Below are 17,824 nucleotides of genomic sequence, written 5' to 3'. Positions count from 1 at the left end.
GTTCCACAGATATATCGACGGTGATGTACGTTGTCGACATTAATCGTTGTCGATTTCAATTTCAAATGATACGCTTCTTTGTTGGTGGAACTTCCATATTGAATTTCCCGCCAACTTTTTAATCACGAGCGCCTTTGTAGAACCAATTATGATCGAAAAGCTGCTGCACGCGAGTCCGGCCCGGTTTTCATTAATTATTTATGGCGCGTTCACGATGGGAAGACTAAATCTCGAGAGCAAGCATTTTGCTCGCTTGTATAACTATTTCTCGCATTTATATTAATCTGTAAATCTTTCGTGCAATGTTTAAGCAAATCTTTCATGCACGAAACGTGGAAATATTTTCCCGATCCTTTGACGATTCTAAAATGTCGTCGCAATGTTAGAAATACGAAAATTAACTGAAAAATAATCAATTGACTTAATAAAGCTTACCATAGAAATTAATTACTAGATCTAGATGTAATCTGCTATTTTAATAACTTCGTTTCTAAAAATGAAATTCAACGAACAAATTCTTTACTGACTAGACGAATCGTTTTGTTAAAATTAATAACTAGACTGTGGGGATTATATTATATTATATTATATTGTATTATATTATATTATATTATATTATATTATATATTATATATTATATATTATATATATTAGGAAATAGAAATTGTCTTCATTAATTGCAAGGTGCAGTAGCTATATCGACATTTGCTTCCTAATAATTTTAATAAGGTGACTGTAATTCAATATTCTGCAATTATTCAACCGTTTTTGTTGTCTCTCGTCTGATTTAGTCCTTGTACGAGAAAAGCACAGGATTCGCAGTTTAATTATTCTCATAAATATGATTACGAAAAAGAATAAAAATGTAGGCTCGGCATTAAAAAAGTCTAACGATGATGATATATTATTACATATTTGTTATTCAACCAGCTCATTAACAACTTACAGTAATCAACAAGCTTTCCTGTATTTCGCGAATCTGCATTTGCCATGAGCGTACGAAGATCACCGTGAACACGTATATTTACCTAATCTCGGTATGAGCAACTAACATGCTATTAATACTGTTAAATTGATGGGTTCGAGAGACCAGCTGCCGGAATGGACTGTAATTTGTTGAATAAATAAGAAAATGGAAAGTCGCGATGGAAGATGAGGCGGAGAATACAGATTACAGTTTAGTTTCACCGGTTAGCAGTCGGCCACAAAATTCCGTAAAAAACGGCCAGGGGACAAGAAAGCGCCGAGGAAGATGATATTATTGGCGAATTATTGTCAAGACGGCGACAATAATGTTGTGTGTAAATCGGTGACATTGTATGGCGGGCACGCACGCACGCATGCACGCCCTTATCCCGCCATGAAGTTTCACCTTTGTGCGAAGAAAATCGATTGTACGGTCGTTCGAGTCGTTATCGAGCGACGAGTGTCGAGAGGAGCGACGTGAATGGCACGAAGAAACGGTACTCCCTCGTTCCTTTTTCTCGTCCTTTTTATCGGGGGAAGCTCGAAAAATCTTTCTCGCCGACGCGCGCTTGTTGCTCTGCTCGAGCGGAATGAGAACTCGCCTGGAGAAAGTACGCGCCGAGGCCTTTTACCTTCTCAAATATTCATCGGGCGAAATAAAATAAAAATTCAAATTGACGCGTAATTACACGTACGCGATGCCGAGGAACGTGCCTGTTTTTCCGTTCCACGAGGAATCCCCGTGTCGCACCCTACGCGCGAGGGAGAAGCGAGGTTTTTTTTCTCTCGAACATCTTTTTTTCCCCGCGACGCGAAGAACCAGTTCCTCGTCCGCGAGACTGAAAGTTATTGCTAAACAGCGGATATTTGTGCAAAATAAGAACTCTCTTCTTAGATTTAGAAATAATAGAAATTTCGTTCTCTGCTTAATAATGTCAGTTGGTTGTTAATAATATGTAGATGAGCTTGATTCGTAAATTCTTATAAGCTCTCTGCAGTTTCATATTTCACCAACTTTTTTCTTTTTTTGTTATAAATGCATAAAATCCACAATTTAGTTATTACATTTCATGTGATTTGTCGATGTCGTGTCGGTAAATATTTGTATGAATGTATCTACGGTTGGGACATGGCGATGTTTGTTTTAATTAATTATATTATATATAATTTATATAATATATAATAATTATATATTATATATAATTTAATTAATTCATAAATTCTTATAAGAGCTCTGCAGTTTCATATTTCACCAACTTTTTTCTTTTTTTGTTATAAATGCATAAAATCCACAATTTAGTTATTACATTTCATGTGATTTGTCGATGTCGTGTCGGTAAATATTTGTATGAATGTATCTACGGTTGGGACATGGCGATGTTTGTTTTAATTAATTATATTATATATAATTTATATAATATATAATAATTATATATTATATATAATTTAATTAATTCATAAATTCTTATGAGCTCTCTGCAGTTTCATATCTTACCAACCTTTTTTTTTGTTATAAATGCATAAAATCCACAATTTAGTTATTACATTTCATGTGATTTATCGATGTCGTGTCGGTAAATATTTGTATGAATGTATCTACGGTTGGGACATGCCGATGTTTGTTTTACTGATTTTCACATGGGGGGAGCACTGCCACGAATGGGGCACTTTTATTTAGGACAAGATAAGAAGAAACTGAACATCCTATCTAATTCTAGTTTGAAGACCAGTTCTTTTAGTATAAAAATACGTACGTAGTGTCAATGAGACATAACCTTACGTTTAGTTGCGTTACTTTTTAATTTTTTGTCAAAAGTACAGTTTGTCCCATTCATTAATTGGTTGATGGTGTTACGAGATAAAGTAATATTGGCTAATCTGAAATTATCATACATAAATGTTCATGTGTACATAAATAAATTTTTGACTTGTGACAAAAAATTATTCTTCCTTTTTATTAAGAGGAACAGAAAAAATAAATGAAAATTTCTTAATTTCTTAATTTAAAAATTAATGATATAAGCAAAAAGGTTAATAAGCTTAAAAGTTGAATAAACACATTCATGCTGTATGATTTATTTACTTATTTTACTGCAGACCTATAATATTCATAAACTTGGTAAAAACGTCAAAAATTTACCTAGTTTAATTACTGTGATAAAAAAGACTATCCGATGCTGTATGTCAGCATTTTTGAAAAAATACCTGATCGAATGCAGTAAATAAATATTCAAGCAGAAGTAACAGTACACTTCATACAACGTTACGAGAAAACAGGAAATACATTACTTTCAAGTATAAAGCACAACTGTCTGCTATAGTTACGTATTAACTGGTATCTCAAATTAGGTGTGATTGCACCTAATATAGTTACGAAACAAGTACAATTTTATTATCGAAAGATTCACAATCGTCGAGATAATGGTAATGTCCCATTCATGATAGTTTCCTGTTCTATGATTTACCAGATATTGGATAATCTATTTAGTTTATTAAATGATGATTTTTTTTGTAACTCCTTTATTGATTTTCCTAATCGATAGTTCAATTAGCAACATTTACATATTAATACGATCATCTTAAAATATTATAAATACAGCTATCGTCATACTTATTAGTCTAATTATTATTAGACTGCAAATCTTTATGCAAAATAAAAATCATCATCGATTTCAACGAGCATGAGCGAAATGAAAATTCCTTTCTACCTATAATAATTTGTCTGAGTTCGAAATAATACACCTAAATTCCCAAATTCATTCGGTGGTTTCATTATTTTAAATGTCACTCAGCCATTTTTGTTATAAAAACCCGTCAAATCCGCAGTCTACCAACAATTGTGCTTATTAGACCGCCGTCAATAAACATCCGAACAAAAGTAGAATTAAAATGATAGATATTCCAGATAACGATATCGGATAGCTTCCAACAAACACGACTTATCAACCGGTTTTTTCCTGATCAAACATGATTTTCCCGACAAAACTATTTAATAATCACAGCAATTCTAGCGAACGTGGAATTTCTGTATAATGCTTCTTGCCTGAAATTATTAACGATGTAGGCTACATCACTCCAGACCGCAAGAAAGTGGAGAAAAATGGTATCCGACGCAGTGAATGGGATTTTTTGGTCAATCCTAATTACATTTGCCATGGCGAGCATATTCTGGCCATCGATACTCGAATAGCATCGATCCCAGAGTTTTGCGTGAGCGTTCCAGTTAGCGGGGCGATCGATAATTAACTTCTTATCGCGGTAAATTATCGTGATGATCGGCTGGTCGGCCGCCAGGCAGTCGCGATTGAGAGATGCGGACGCTCGGTTCTCCCGTGTTCGACGATGTTTTATCCCGGTATCAGCTGGATCTGATACGATCCGCTAAAAATATTATTCGATACACCAGTCGATCTTCTGCCAGCCGGTAAATCGGTATCAATTAATAATTCCGGTTAAGAGTATATCGTGGCCGACGTTTCAATTCCGATCGTCCCCGGGGGCTTTCGTCCGCGGTGGAAACGATTTCTGCTGTTTCGGCGGCGAACGAAGGTGACACCGGTGCTAACTCGACGGTGTTTTTCGTGGTTACAGGATGAATTATGCCAGCTGTGCGCGATAGACCCCAGGTCCGACGACGCGGAGAACTATCGGGGATCTATTGAACGATACGCGTCCAATTTGGGCGATCAGGGCGAGGAAGGTGACATCGAGGAAGACGCCATCAGCGAGGACGAGGAGGACGTCATGCCACCAACACCCGATACCGTACCGATGACAAATTCGACGGCAATCGAGGATAGTTGCGATCAAATCGACGGCAATCCCGGATCCGTGGAGCAATCGAACGGCAGCCTTGCCGACAACGAACCAGTGAAACGTCGTAGAAAGACTGAGGAGATCGCCTCTTTCAACACGTAAGCAACCTTATCGGAATACTTTATCTCGAGGGCGTATAATGTATCGCGTTGACGTACCAAAGAGCAAATAATTCCTTGCCGGTTCCAAATTTCTCTTCCGCTTAGGTAGATTGTATTTTACCTGTTTGACGAATAGGCACGTTTTGTGACCTCTCTCTATGCAACTTCTAGAAAATCGGTGTTATTTCCGATGAACGGGTGCTTTACGTATGTACCTCTCTCGGTTTCAAGTTCGATTGTTAAACAACATTTTCAGGCTTGATGCTTCTTCTTCATTTTGATTGTTCGAAGTTATCTTCGATATTTTTCGAAGTCTACTGATTATAAATATTTCGCTATAATTGGACTGGGGATATTTGCGGAATATTGTTACATCAATTGTAAGAAACAGAAATCAGATAGTTTCATGTTTTTTTTTAAATTATTGAAGTTATATAAACTCTTTTATAAATTGTTAAATAAATTTCTTGATTAATTTCCTAATAAATCGAGCTGTAATTTTGAAACAATTTTTATATCACTAAATCTGTGATTATTTAATATACTGTTAGAAATTGTAGTAAGTGTTCAATTGTATGTGTAAACAGAGAACAAAAGTCGAGACAGTATAGAAATTTTCTAGATCAGAAAAATTGGCAAAAATTCTGGAGTTAAAATGTCTTTGAGTACAAAAAGGTTAATAATTACTAGATTGCTAATTTTTATACAAATTCTTATTTACACTAATCACTTTCTGGGTATCTAAAGAAGGGAACAATTTCCTGTATTGACTAGAAAGCTAGTTATGGTGAACGTAGAATAATAGTACAATTAATTTCCATGCACAATTTTTGATTTTTGTATATCTTTATTTATTTTTCTTGGATTTTGATAACAAAAGAGTTAAATGTTGTTTCGATTTAGAAAAAGTGAATAACATTCACATTCAATAGATGACATATAAATGTTCATCAGAAGATCGACTTGTTTTTACACTGTTATGGGATTAATGATTTTAATCACCTGGAACTAATACATCGGTTTTTGTGAACGCTTTTGATCTGTCCGCTGTTTAAATCTCATTTTCGTCGTAAACGCATAAAATCCGCAGTCTAATTATCAGTTTGTAATTTTTGACCTGCAAAAGGAGTGGAATTATACAATCCAGAGATTTCTCTTTCAAGGATCAGAGGATCCGGGTTATGACATGGTGGTGTAATATGGCAAGCTTGGAAAGACGTCTTTTTCGCAGATACGCGAGGCATAATAATTAGTTTTCTTCTTATGAATAGATCTCTGACAGCACTTTTCGTATGTCTTCCTACGGAACTGTTTCTTTCCGTCATTCAATCACGTTTATGCTTTCTCGAGAGATGCTGCTGCACTCGCGTGCTACCTCATTTATACTTTTATTGTAACACTTTCTGTGACCGGGCCTTTTCGTGTCACTTTCTTTCCACTCCCGCAGCTAACCACACAATAAATCCATGAAACTGCATTTCCAAAAATTTTCCAACGGTGAAACACTACGAAAGTCCAAACGTTCCGGTGGGACTTGATTATTTTGTACAATAGTAAAGGCAATGCACGAATCTAAAGGCTGAGGAAACAAATATTTACTTTCAATTGATAATCGGCACTTAAAACAAAATACTGGCTTGTTAATTTTAATGTGTTCGAGTTCTCGAGTTACGAAATCGTTTGCCTATTGGACATATTAGAAAGTTGAATTTCCATAATCCTGCGACGAAGAAATATGTCGTTGTAAAAGAAGATGAAACAAGAACAGTTTCTTGTGTAGGTTTTTCTCTGAAATCAACTAATTACAGTTCCTTGCAGTTTTGTTTCGAATTAGAGCCTAGTTAACTCAATTAGAATTCTCATAATCGCTTGCACACGCGATGTATCGGGTTTCAAACAGGTTTTAACTTGTCCGAACTGATATTAATCCTGTTAATTTTTCACGGAACACTTGTTCACTTTCTACGAAACATGGTTTGACGAACGCTGCTATAAAAATTCACGCTACAGAGCAGATTATTCTGATAACAATAGCAACAATGATTTTATCAGTATGAAGTTTCAAGTATTCAAGCATTACGAACACATATGGGAATTTGTTATGTTGAAAGCAAAAATTGACACCGAACGAAAAATTTATCCAGGTCCACGATGCTCGAAACATTCTAATTGCCAATAATTATTAAAACGGTGATAAGAAATTGATCATTCTTTTCTAACGATGGAATATATTGTAAAAAACTTCATTTCAATGTTCAAAAACTTCACAATGTTCAAAATTGAAAAACGATACAAGAATGGATCTTGAAATTTGATTGTTTAAAATAAAAGTTGAGATTGTTTCTTCGGAATTGTTTTTTCGGAATTGTTTTTTCGGAATTGTTTTTTCGGAATTGTTTTTTTGAAATTGTTTTTTTGAAACATTTTCTTCGTAACTGTTTCTTCAGAACTTTTTCTTTGAAATTATTTTTTTGGAATTGTTTTTTCGGAATTGTGTTTTCGGAATTGTTTTTTCGGAATTGTGTTTTCGGAATTGTGTTTTCGGAATTGTGTTTTCGGAATTGTGTTTTCGGAATTGTGTTTTCGGAATTGTTTCTTCGCAATTATTTCATCATGTCTGTTCAATTAAGCGATACAATTTAAAGCACGGCAATGGCTGCACAAATTGCACAAATTCTGTCCACATTGATGCATGCGCTGTCCACACCAGTTCCTGGAACTGGATTTATGGAACATCGGATGCCTAGATCCTCAAAGAAATCTTGATATCCAAACATGTTTTCATAACCTACTCAGACCAGCTGCTTCTCCATCGTCCACTCGCACTCTCTGAACATGTACCTGCCTAGATAAGTGTCCTGATCTGATATGATTCCGGTCTGCAGACGTTAAAGCGGTCAGCAGCGACTTCAACATCGGTTGAAGTTAACCCATTTAGTTAAAAGAGAAAATCCTAAATGAGGCGCCTTTCTTATCATTTACCACATCCTTTTCTGTAAATCGCGAGTGCTGTAACTCATCGCTTATCTACATTACCAAATATTTCAATTATCAAGTTGTTTGAAACTGGTTTAAATGAAACTTGAGAAAAACAAAATTATGTTTTCAATCGCGCATTACTTTTGCAGAATGTTCAGTTTCGATATACTCCGTTTATGGGAAAGAAAATTCAGGTTTCTTACCTCTTGATTGATTAAATTGTCAAAACATTCCATTTTTATTCATTTATTAACGACTGCTGAAACCAATAGTTTCTTTCACGTTTGTCACTGGACTGTGGATTTTATGCATTTTTTACAAGAATGATTAGGTCAAATACAAAACTGTGGAAATATTAGAAAAATTTGAGAATATCTTTATATTATATGTAACTTATTTAAATAACTATGATATAAGAGGAAATACACTTTTATTAGACCTACGTTCCTTATCATTAACTTAGACAATGTTTATTTCGCATAAAAATTCGCAGTTTGTTTATCACAAGTTCATTCAGTACTGTGGAGTTTATGCAAAATAAAAATTGTATTAATTACAACACAGTGTTTTTAAATACTTTCAATGTTTCCTCTGTTTTGTGTTATCTACACATTTTTGTCATAAATACATAAAATCCGCAGTATGATCAATATTTATTGTGTCACCATTTTTAAAGTATCTTGAAATTTGTGGTAAAACGGAATCTTTCTGTCGTATTAATCACAGTTCAATTAGTTAAGAGCAGCACTGATAACTAGGCTGCCAATCTTTATGCAAAATAAAACAGAATAAACAGATATAAAATAAAAAAGTATCTTTCCTTTCAATAATTTTAATAAATTAAAGTAAAGATGGCAAAATGTTCATAAATTTTTCTATTGTGTTTACATTTTCGTATTTTTTCTAGTCACTTTGATCACGATTAATATCCGCAGTCTACTCATAACTCATCTGTGCGAAATAGCAATAGTGAAGTGAATATATTAATGTAAAGATAGATTCCTAAATTTATCCAAATAATCCCTTCACTCATATATATAGGTCACACGTCAGCCAAAGTGTTAAACGACAAATATTGTACTGTTACTGTAGCAGCACCATAAACGCTCTAAACAAAAAAAAAAAAACGTTTCGCAGCTTTGATTACTGCTGCAACCTTAAAACTTTTACCGCAGCACCTACGTAATCTCACCCTTAGGCTTTTGGTAACTGTACAAAGCAGTCAAACTATTAGGTTGTTGGACATGTCAAATTTTTCCTGAGAACAACAATAATTATGGTAATTCATCCTTTCGATATAGCCGATTCGAGAAGGACGCGCTACTGTCGATTGACTAGTATCCACTTTTAAAGCAAGATCTTCCGACGTTTGATGCGAATTATTCGCCGCCAATCTTGTGATGCAACTAAATGTACACTTGTACTTCGTGAAATGAAAATGCCTTTACTGCGTTACATGTCAGGAAGATCTTCGCTGAATGAATCTTTCGCAATGATTAACTTTGGAACTGGTTTCGGATTTTTATTTTAGGCGACAGTTCTGAGTACGCTGAATTGTTTCTGCTCTCGGACAATAACTTAAATATAGTTATTTATTAATTGTTGGGATTATGGAATGAAAATGAATATGATTCTAATTCTTTGCTTAAAAGGACTTTATTTTATTCCTTTATTGAGAGAAGGTATATGGGCGAAAACGATCGAGCGACCAAACTCTACTGAGAGTCCGGTAAGAAAAAACGCTTCTTTTATACCCTTTTTGGGTTCGTCTTGTCCACCAATCAGAAACGTTTTATTTGTCGCGTTTCACATTGTATACGTGACGCTGAGACCCCCAAACAGTCAGGGTACGATGTATATCTAATGGTACCGGTGATGATGTATCGCGGTATCTACTATATACAGTTTACATCATCGTCGTTGCCCGCTGACGGAACAGACGAAAATGTAAACCGATATCTTAGTATCTTAGTACTAAGTAAACTATAGATTAATTTTTGTTCGAGGCTAAAATTTCAACATTAATAATCTAATTCTTGGTTTTGTAAATACGAGTATTTTGATTTAAACGAGAAATTCATTTACTTATTTTACGGACAAAAACCTTTTACATCAGGCACATAAAGAATTTTATATAAAAATGAGAGTGCCGTACGGAATTGCCGGTAATTATTTAGAAAAGAATTTCAAAATAATTGCCAAATTAACTATAGGATATATAAAATTTTGACGATTAAGTTCAATAAAGACGATTTAATTGCGTATTAGTTTCTTTGCTCGTCATAAAACGAGAAACGGTAGTGATTCAATAACGTTACGCAGTTGTGCGAGATTTAAGTATAAAATTACAGTACTCCACGAAGTGAAATTGTTGCATTCGACCCAAATTTCTCTTACATTAAATAAAGAATGCAAAAACTATTTGCCATACTTTGACAGTCTTTCGAGTCTGACTCGAAATGGATATTACCGATAATAATTTATTAAATATGAACGTAAGTCGAAATAATATTCTCTTATCATTAGACTGCGGATTTTTATGCAGAATAAAAATTGTCTAAGCCAGTTTCTAGAAACAGAAATTGAATATAAAATATGATACAATAAATTTGTTAGGAGACAATTTTGTCTAGTTTTCAAAGTTAAGAATATTCTTTCAAGGGCATTTCTAGAAATAGAAATTGAATCAAATATAATACAATAAATTTGTTAGGAGACAATTTTGTCTAATTTTCGAAGTTAAGAATATTCTTTCAAGGGCATTTTTTAAGATCGTCGCTATTTTCGCACATTAACCCCCATTTTTTATAACGAAGCATCATGGTGCACATGAATAGGGATTAATGTGCAACAAACATCGATGACCCTCAATATTTGAAGCAAAATTGTGGCAATTATAAGAAATGCTCGAAAATTCTACCCACTGCAAGAATGTAAGCTTTCATTCGTTTAATTCCTGATTTTCGAACTTTTTCAAATATTTCCCATCTGCATTCGAAATAATAGTAAATGCATTTTCAGTAGATTCCCAAAACTGATCTCCCGTTTCTATCGTATTTCTATAAGCCAACGCTTTTATAAATTTCGAACGCTTATATGTTTTTAATGAAGCATTTTCGGACACGAATTTATATGAACATTTTCCATTCGTTTGATCTCAGTAACAAATAGCGTAAATTCGGTCCCAATCTTTTCTACCATCCTGTATACGGTTATTCCTATTGATAGGTATTCTATCAGAAAAAATTCCGCAGCGCAAACAGTTAACCCTTTGCACTCGAAGCTATTTTAACTGTAAATATAAAATCATTTTTCTAACTTACAGTATTCTTATTTTATATGACAAAATGCATTTTACGTATATGAAATTGACTCTTCGCTCCCACGTAACAGTTATACTCTTAACAATTTTTTAAATATAAACTTTGTTAATATCAGAATTATCTTTAAACGTGATGTAACAAATTTTAGCGGCGCCTCCGAGTCACCACTCGAGTGCAAAGGGTTAATGTCTCGATCGCTTAGAATTTCACCTGGTCGTTTCGATCAGAATCGCATAAAATCCGCAGTCGTCGAACAGTAACCGTGTCGAAAATGGTGCACGGGGCGAGTTGGTTAACACGTTCCGTGCCGAGCTTTTTTTACTCGAATCTTCACACTTTGATATTTTACTAAAACTTGATGTATTACGTGCAATTATTAATTCTCGTACACGTAACAACGTAACAAAAACTTATCAACGCCCATTCTTGCGGTGGAAATTGATTCTTCGGTTCTAAATTTCTTGTAAACAATTTGTTCAGTTCACTAAGTAAACATGCAAGCGTGTACCATCGATGGTACACGTGGCACGGAACGTGTTAATGCCATTGACGCGGACGAATGTGGAGCATCGCTGACCGGCGGTTACCTTTGATCAGATCCGACAGGAAGTCGAAGAACTGCGCGACCTTCTACTTCCGTCACTTGGACACCGACTCCGAGCAGAACGAGGAGTCCGCGATCGTCGCGGAGGACTCGTCCGAGGAGGAGTGGACGTACACGGCGTCCGCGACCACGATCACGGGCGACGTCTGGGAGCATCGTGAAACGAACGTCCTGGTGCGGCTGGACTTCGGCGAGACACCGGGGTGCACCGGAAGCTGCGAGGATATCGCGGAAACGACCGTGAAGCCTGTCGAGGTGGTCGCGATGGAGTGCGTCGACGAGACTTCAAACGAAACCGACACGTCCTCTCAGCGCGAGAAGGACAGCGACGACGAGACGCGAAACGACAAGATGAGCATCCAGAGGCTCATTAAGGAGGTCGAGAAATTGGTCGGGGACGAGAACCGGGCCGTCGTTACCAAGACGTTTCCCCCGCTGATCTTCGACGACAAGGGTATTGCGTCGAACAATCATCGCGTGAAATACACACGCATCAAGGAGTGGCTGAAGGTGAACTCGGTCTGCAGCCACGAAGCTACCTTACAGGTAAGTCGCTCGATTTGCTAGACCTGTGCGAGGACTCGCGGTAACGTCGGGACGCGGCGGGAAAGCTAACGGCTGGGTTGGTTCCAGGCGGAGTTGTGCGTTATTCGAATAACCTTTTATCGAGATAATTGTTCGAACGAATAAATAATTGAATAAAATTATTCGCGGATATGTTGATATTATCTTATATGAGAATAAGCTATTCGATTTGTGTTGGGTTTACAATAATTTAATACAAATAATAATGAACTATAAATATTGAACTAATGGAAAGTAATAGTTTTCAACGCATTCGACATACATCGCAGATGCTATAATCAATAATTCATTCATGTTCAACTATCTTCCATATCTCTCATTTAAAGCTGTACTCTTTATAAATGTTTTTCACAGGACACTCGTCAATTAACAATTCAATTTTCAATAAAATAATATCGCTCTCTCTCTCTCTATTTCTCTCTCTTTCTCTCTCTATTTCTCTCTATTTCTCTCTCTCTATTTCTCTCTCTATTTCTCTCTCTCACACGCGCGCGCGCGCGCGCGCGCGCGCACACACACACACACACACACACACACACACACACACACACACACACACACACACACTTTCTCTCTCTCTCCCTCTCACTATTTCTCTCTCTCTCACTATTTCTCTCTCTCTCATTATTTCTCTCTCTCTCACTATTTCTCTCTCACTATTTCTCTCTTTCTCACTATTTCTCTCTCTCTCACTATTTCTCTCTCTCTCACTATTTCTTTCTCTCACTATTTCTTTCTCTCACTATTTCTCTCTCTCACTATTTCTCTCTCTCTCTCTCTCTCTCTCTCTCTCTCTCTCTGACACACGCACCCCTTGTTTTATTGATACTTACATTAATAATCCCCAACACATTCGCGGATATTGCATTCGCGAATAAAATATTATATGTCCCCGCGAATAAAAATAATTGATTTCTAAGCCATTATTCGTTGATTGCAGAAACACATATAACGGTATCTGGCAATGTCAATTTACACATACGTCTACGGTAACGGCTAAGAAAACCATTGAAATTCCATTGAATTATTTCAGAATGTATTGAATATTTGTCCTTCCTTCTGCTATTATTCGCTATATTACCATAACTTTCTCTCGAGCTATTTTCTTTTGGTAACATTGCAAATTTGAGAATAATTAAGGGTGACAGAGTAAAATGGGACACCCTGTGCAATATCGGCGCGAGTAGTAATATTGCTGACTTTGAGCACATCTTTTTTAGTGTGATGTGCGAGTGAGACAGAAATATGTAAATAAGAAGCGTGGTCAAGGAATCGAGGCTCTTCTGTTCTGTTTACGATTATTCGTCTTGCGCGAATAATTATATAAATAAATCATTATATAAATAATATTATATAAATAATAATATTATATAAATAAATGAGCCGTTTATTTTGAAAGTGGCATAAGTCACTTTGTTTTTAAGTCGATATATTTAAGGGTTTGCGTTTTAACACGTTTAAAAATATGGATGCTAACTTTCGAGAAGAATTACTTGTATTTGTTATCTCAGGAATCGGATACTTTTCACAGTATAAATAATTTCGTATAAACATTAAAAATCACCACTTTTCATTACGGTAAAGTGACTTATGCCACTTTCAAAATAAACGGCTCAAATGTAGTTATTCGTTATTCGCGAATTCTTGTTCGAATAAATTTAGTTGCTCGTCAATCGAATTTTCTCCGGATCCAGGTTATAGCATGCTGGTATAGATTGAGGCATTGGCTGCAAAAACACTTGAACACATTCGCGGACACGAATGTTACAGCATTTATTTTCATTGCGATGCAAAACGCCATAAATGCTATAACGTTCAACTTTATAAGTCACGTCGTCATGCACTCAATTATATAGCGTTTATTTTTTGAAATTATTCTGCACTTCAACGCAATGATTTAAGAATAAATCACCTGTCTATTTTTGCAACTCATTCAAATTGCGTTATTGCCCGCGAACGTGTTAACCCAATTTAGGTTTCGATGCAGAACAGACAAATGAAAAATGCTTGCCAGTCATTTGTCATGATTAACACTAGTTCTACGGAGCACAAAAAAAACAGCTGTTTTATATTAGTTCATAAAAGTAACAACAAGATATTTATTCTGATTTTTAACAAGTGTAACATATTTGCCGTAAGTAACATATAAATTGAATAAATAACTCATAAATGTATCTTTACGATAAGAATAATAATAATATAATAATAATAATATATTAATAATAATATAATAATAATAATATATTAATAATAATTTAATAATAATAATATATTAATAATAATATAATAATAATAATATATTAATAATAATATATTAATAATAATATAATAATAATAATATATTAATAATAATATAATAATAATAATGCGAATAATTAGTGACCCGTCATTTTGACGGATTCCGCAAATCTAGTGTTACGTGGTAGCAAAACGTAGCGAATAAAAATCTGAAAGGAAACAGAAGAGCGTAATATAACCCTTTATATCGTAAATTGAATAAGTTTTTGAGAATTTCGATATTTTTTCGACGTGGCCGAGTACCCTGACGACTAGGTTTCACATATATTTGAAATCCCGCACACCCCTAGTAATTACTTGCTATTGTACTCTCGGGGGGAATACGCTCGAACCGAGAAATGGGTGGATGAACTTTGGTATTATACAATCATCTGGTGAATCGGCAAAGGTCATCTGCTATCGCGATATCTGCTAACGCATCCTTTCCAAGATATGAATACTTTTTGCTCGCGCGGAAATTTTATGGGAATAGTTAACGCGCGTTCGGTTATACCGGCCACGTCATCCTTGTTTTACTGTTGGGAATAAATTATAATGCAGTAGATTATATCGTCCTGCGGGCGAAGGCGTATGTTGCAGCGAGAATCGGCTATCTAGCGATTTGATCGGCAAGAAAACGGTGGAACGAGTTTATTCTGACGTGCCGTGGACAGATATATTTATTTCGCTTACGCGTTAATCGAGAATCGGTTAAATTCGCGTGTTGGCAAATTTTTCGCGTAGATGCGTTAACAAATATTTTAAACGAAGGACAAATAGTTTAAGTAAAAGAGACATGGTTTAAACGAGAGACAAATAATTTATATGGAAGACAAATGGTTTAAACCGAGGATAAATAATTTATATAAGAAACAAATATTTTGAATGAAAGACGAATAATTTAAATAAAGGGCAAATGCTTTAAATGGAAGACAAACAATTTCTATGGAAGACAAATGGATTAAATGAAAGACAAATAATTTATATGAAAAACAAATATTTTAAATGAAAGACGTATGGTTTGAATGAATGGATTTAATGAAAGACAAATATTTTCAATGAAAAACAAATATGTTAAATGAAAAACAATTATTTTTAATCCAAAATCGAAGACAAATATTCTAATTACAAACCAAATATTTTCAATGGGGAAGACAAATGTTTTTAATATTAAAGATCGTGTAGTTCGTACAACAGAAATGAAATTACGGTAAAGAAAAAATAATATATTTTATTATCGTGAAATGTGTGTATATTGTGCTGGCATGTTAAACATAATATAAATATTTCTTATCAATAGTAATAGAATAGTAAAAGAGGCGTTGGTGTAACGTAAAAAACTATAATACGTGATAAAGTAGGAAATAATACAGGACTTTCGAAACTATTAATTTCTTCAGATGTTTAATTATCTTTACATAGACTTTATATTATTTTATGACCTTCTTACACCGTTAGGAGAGTGTAGAATGTTGTTCATTCATTTTTGCTGCGATCCACGTTCTCTGGTCATAATGGTTCGCGCAAGCATGTGCGACGTTTGCGCGAGAAGAGCACCATTTAATGAGGATCAGCTGTTGACATCGGTGAAAGTTGATTTCTTTTTGTCCGACAGGAAATATTATTGCAGGAAGATTATTAATTGCGAGACGCTAGAACGCGACCATTGATAAGCTCTTGACATTTTCTATTAATCGAACAAGTGATGCAATTAAAATCTGAATTCTACCCGAGAAAAATTGCCCTTCGCGTTTCAAATGTCCCGTATCTCCAGATACGGGTTAATTGTAAGTTGTAATTTTACCGATTAATTAACTTCTTGTGGCAATAGAACGCGCACAGAGCAGCGTTACGTACAACAATCGCGTAAATGTTCGAGACAACGATCCGAAAATGAACTTTCGATTACGTCGAAATTGCCAGAAGAAGATGCATCGCTGTTGAGATAGGACGCGATGCGATAGGTATACGGTGCACGTTAAAGCAATAAAACGTAAATGGGAAACCTATAATAGTAAACACAGATGAGATGTTAATCCGTTTAGAGGCAGAAGTAGTGTATCGTTTGGGTAACATGCCTGTTTCGCTTTCATTCATCCATCGCGTGCTGTGCGAAAACGAACGAGTTATGTTACTAGGAGACGTGAGAACTTCTACTAACGTCAGACTAATAACATGCTAAGGTACATGTACTGTGATCTCCGTACCACACGCAACGATGGTAGATACTTAACATGTATTACCTCTGGAAATCACTTTAGCTCCATAAGGTTCGATTATTTTTTTCATCGCACTTTGATACATCGGTGATGAGTAACATCTGTAATTAAATCGTATAATCAATTAAATTCGAAGTCGTGGAAAAACCAGTTTATTCTTTTTTAAGTCTTGGCAACTCTGTTCTCGATGCTTGCAAAACCTTTCAAATGCCTGCAATATATATGTGGTGGTGATGTGCCTCTGAAAATCAACAATTATTATCTCATAAAATCTCTGACAATTCGATCAAGTGCATTGCAGTTCATTGCAATGCCCGCAATGCTTTTCAAAATCAACAATTATTATTTCATGAAATCTCTGACAATTCAATCAAATGTATTTATTAGTCATTTTCATTATTAAATTTTATTTCTACAGACTCATTATTTCCAAGCTTCTGTCATTTTGTTTAAAGCTTCTAAATTTTATTTAAACAGACTCATTATTTCCAATGTTTTGTAATTTTACAGTTTCTTTAAAACGGTACTTAATACTTTTCGAGTAAATATAGATATAGGGTAAAATGTTTTATCAGCTTTTTATTGTTTAATTCATTGTTTACTTCTAAATAGCTGTGAAAACTAAAAGGGTTTTATAAATACCCATTTGTAAATACCCATTTCTTTCTTCCATTAATGATTTGAAAATTTCAAAAATAATGTGTCATTATACGACTACGGATATTACGCATTTATGTCAAAAATATGTACATGTACTACGAAACATTGAAAGTTTCAAAAGAATTAAAAAATCTTATATTGTTTCCAATTTATTCAATGAATATTTTTAGTTTCAAATAAAGTATTGTCCGATTAACATTTCGAATAATATGTCGACTAAATTCTGCAAATAAAATTTTATTCGAACAATATATCGAATAAATTCTTCGAATAATATGTCGACTAAATTCTGCA

The 17,824-nt window shown here is 34.8% G+C and overlaps 1 protein-coding gene across 3 annotated transcripts in view; it reads left to right on the top strand.

Annotated features, from left to right (window-relative positions):
- The window catches only part of LOC117222485 (uncharacterized), a 364,434-nt gene that overhangs the window by 232,796 nt on the left and 113,814 nt on the right, over positions 1-17,824 (top strand). For all 3 annotated transcript variants that reach the window (XM_076522259.1, XM_076522260.1, XM_076522258.1), the window contains exons 9-10: positions 4,558-4,880; positions 11,783-12,335. In XM_076522259.1, coding sequence (XP_076378374.1) covers positions 4,558-4,880; positions 11,783-12,335 — 876 coding nt within the window. The remainder of the gene's footprint in view (positions 1-4,557; positions 4,881-11,782; positions 12,336-17,824) is intronic.

The sequence above is a fragment of the Megalopta genalis genome, chromosome 5 (genome assembly GCF_051020955.1).
Source record: "Megalopta genalis isolate 19385.01 chromosome 5, iyMegGena1_principal, whole genome shotgun sequence".
Taxonomy (NCBI): Eukaryota; Metazoa; Arthropoda; class Insecta; order Hymenoptera; family Halictidae; genus Megalopta; species Megalopta genalis.
This window is presented reverse-complemented; position numbering and strand designations above follow the sequence as displayed.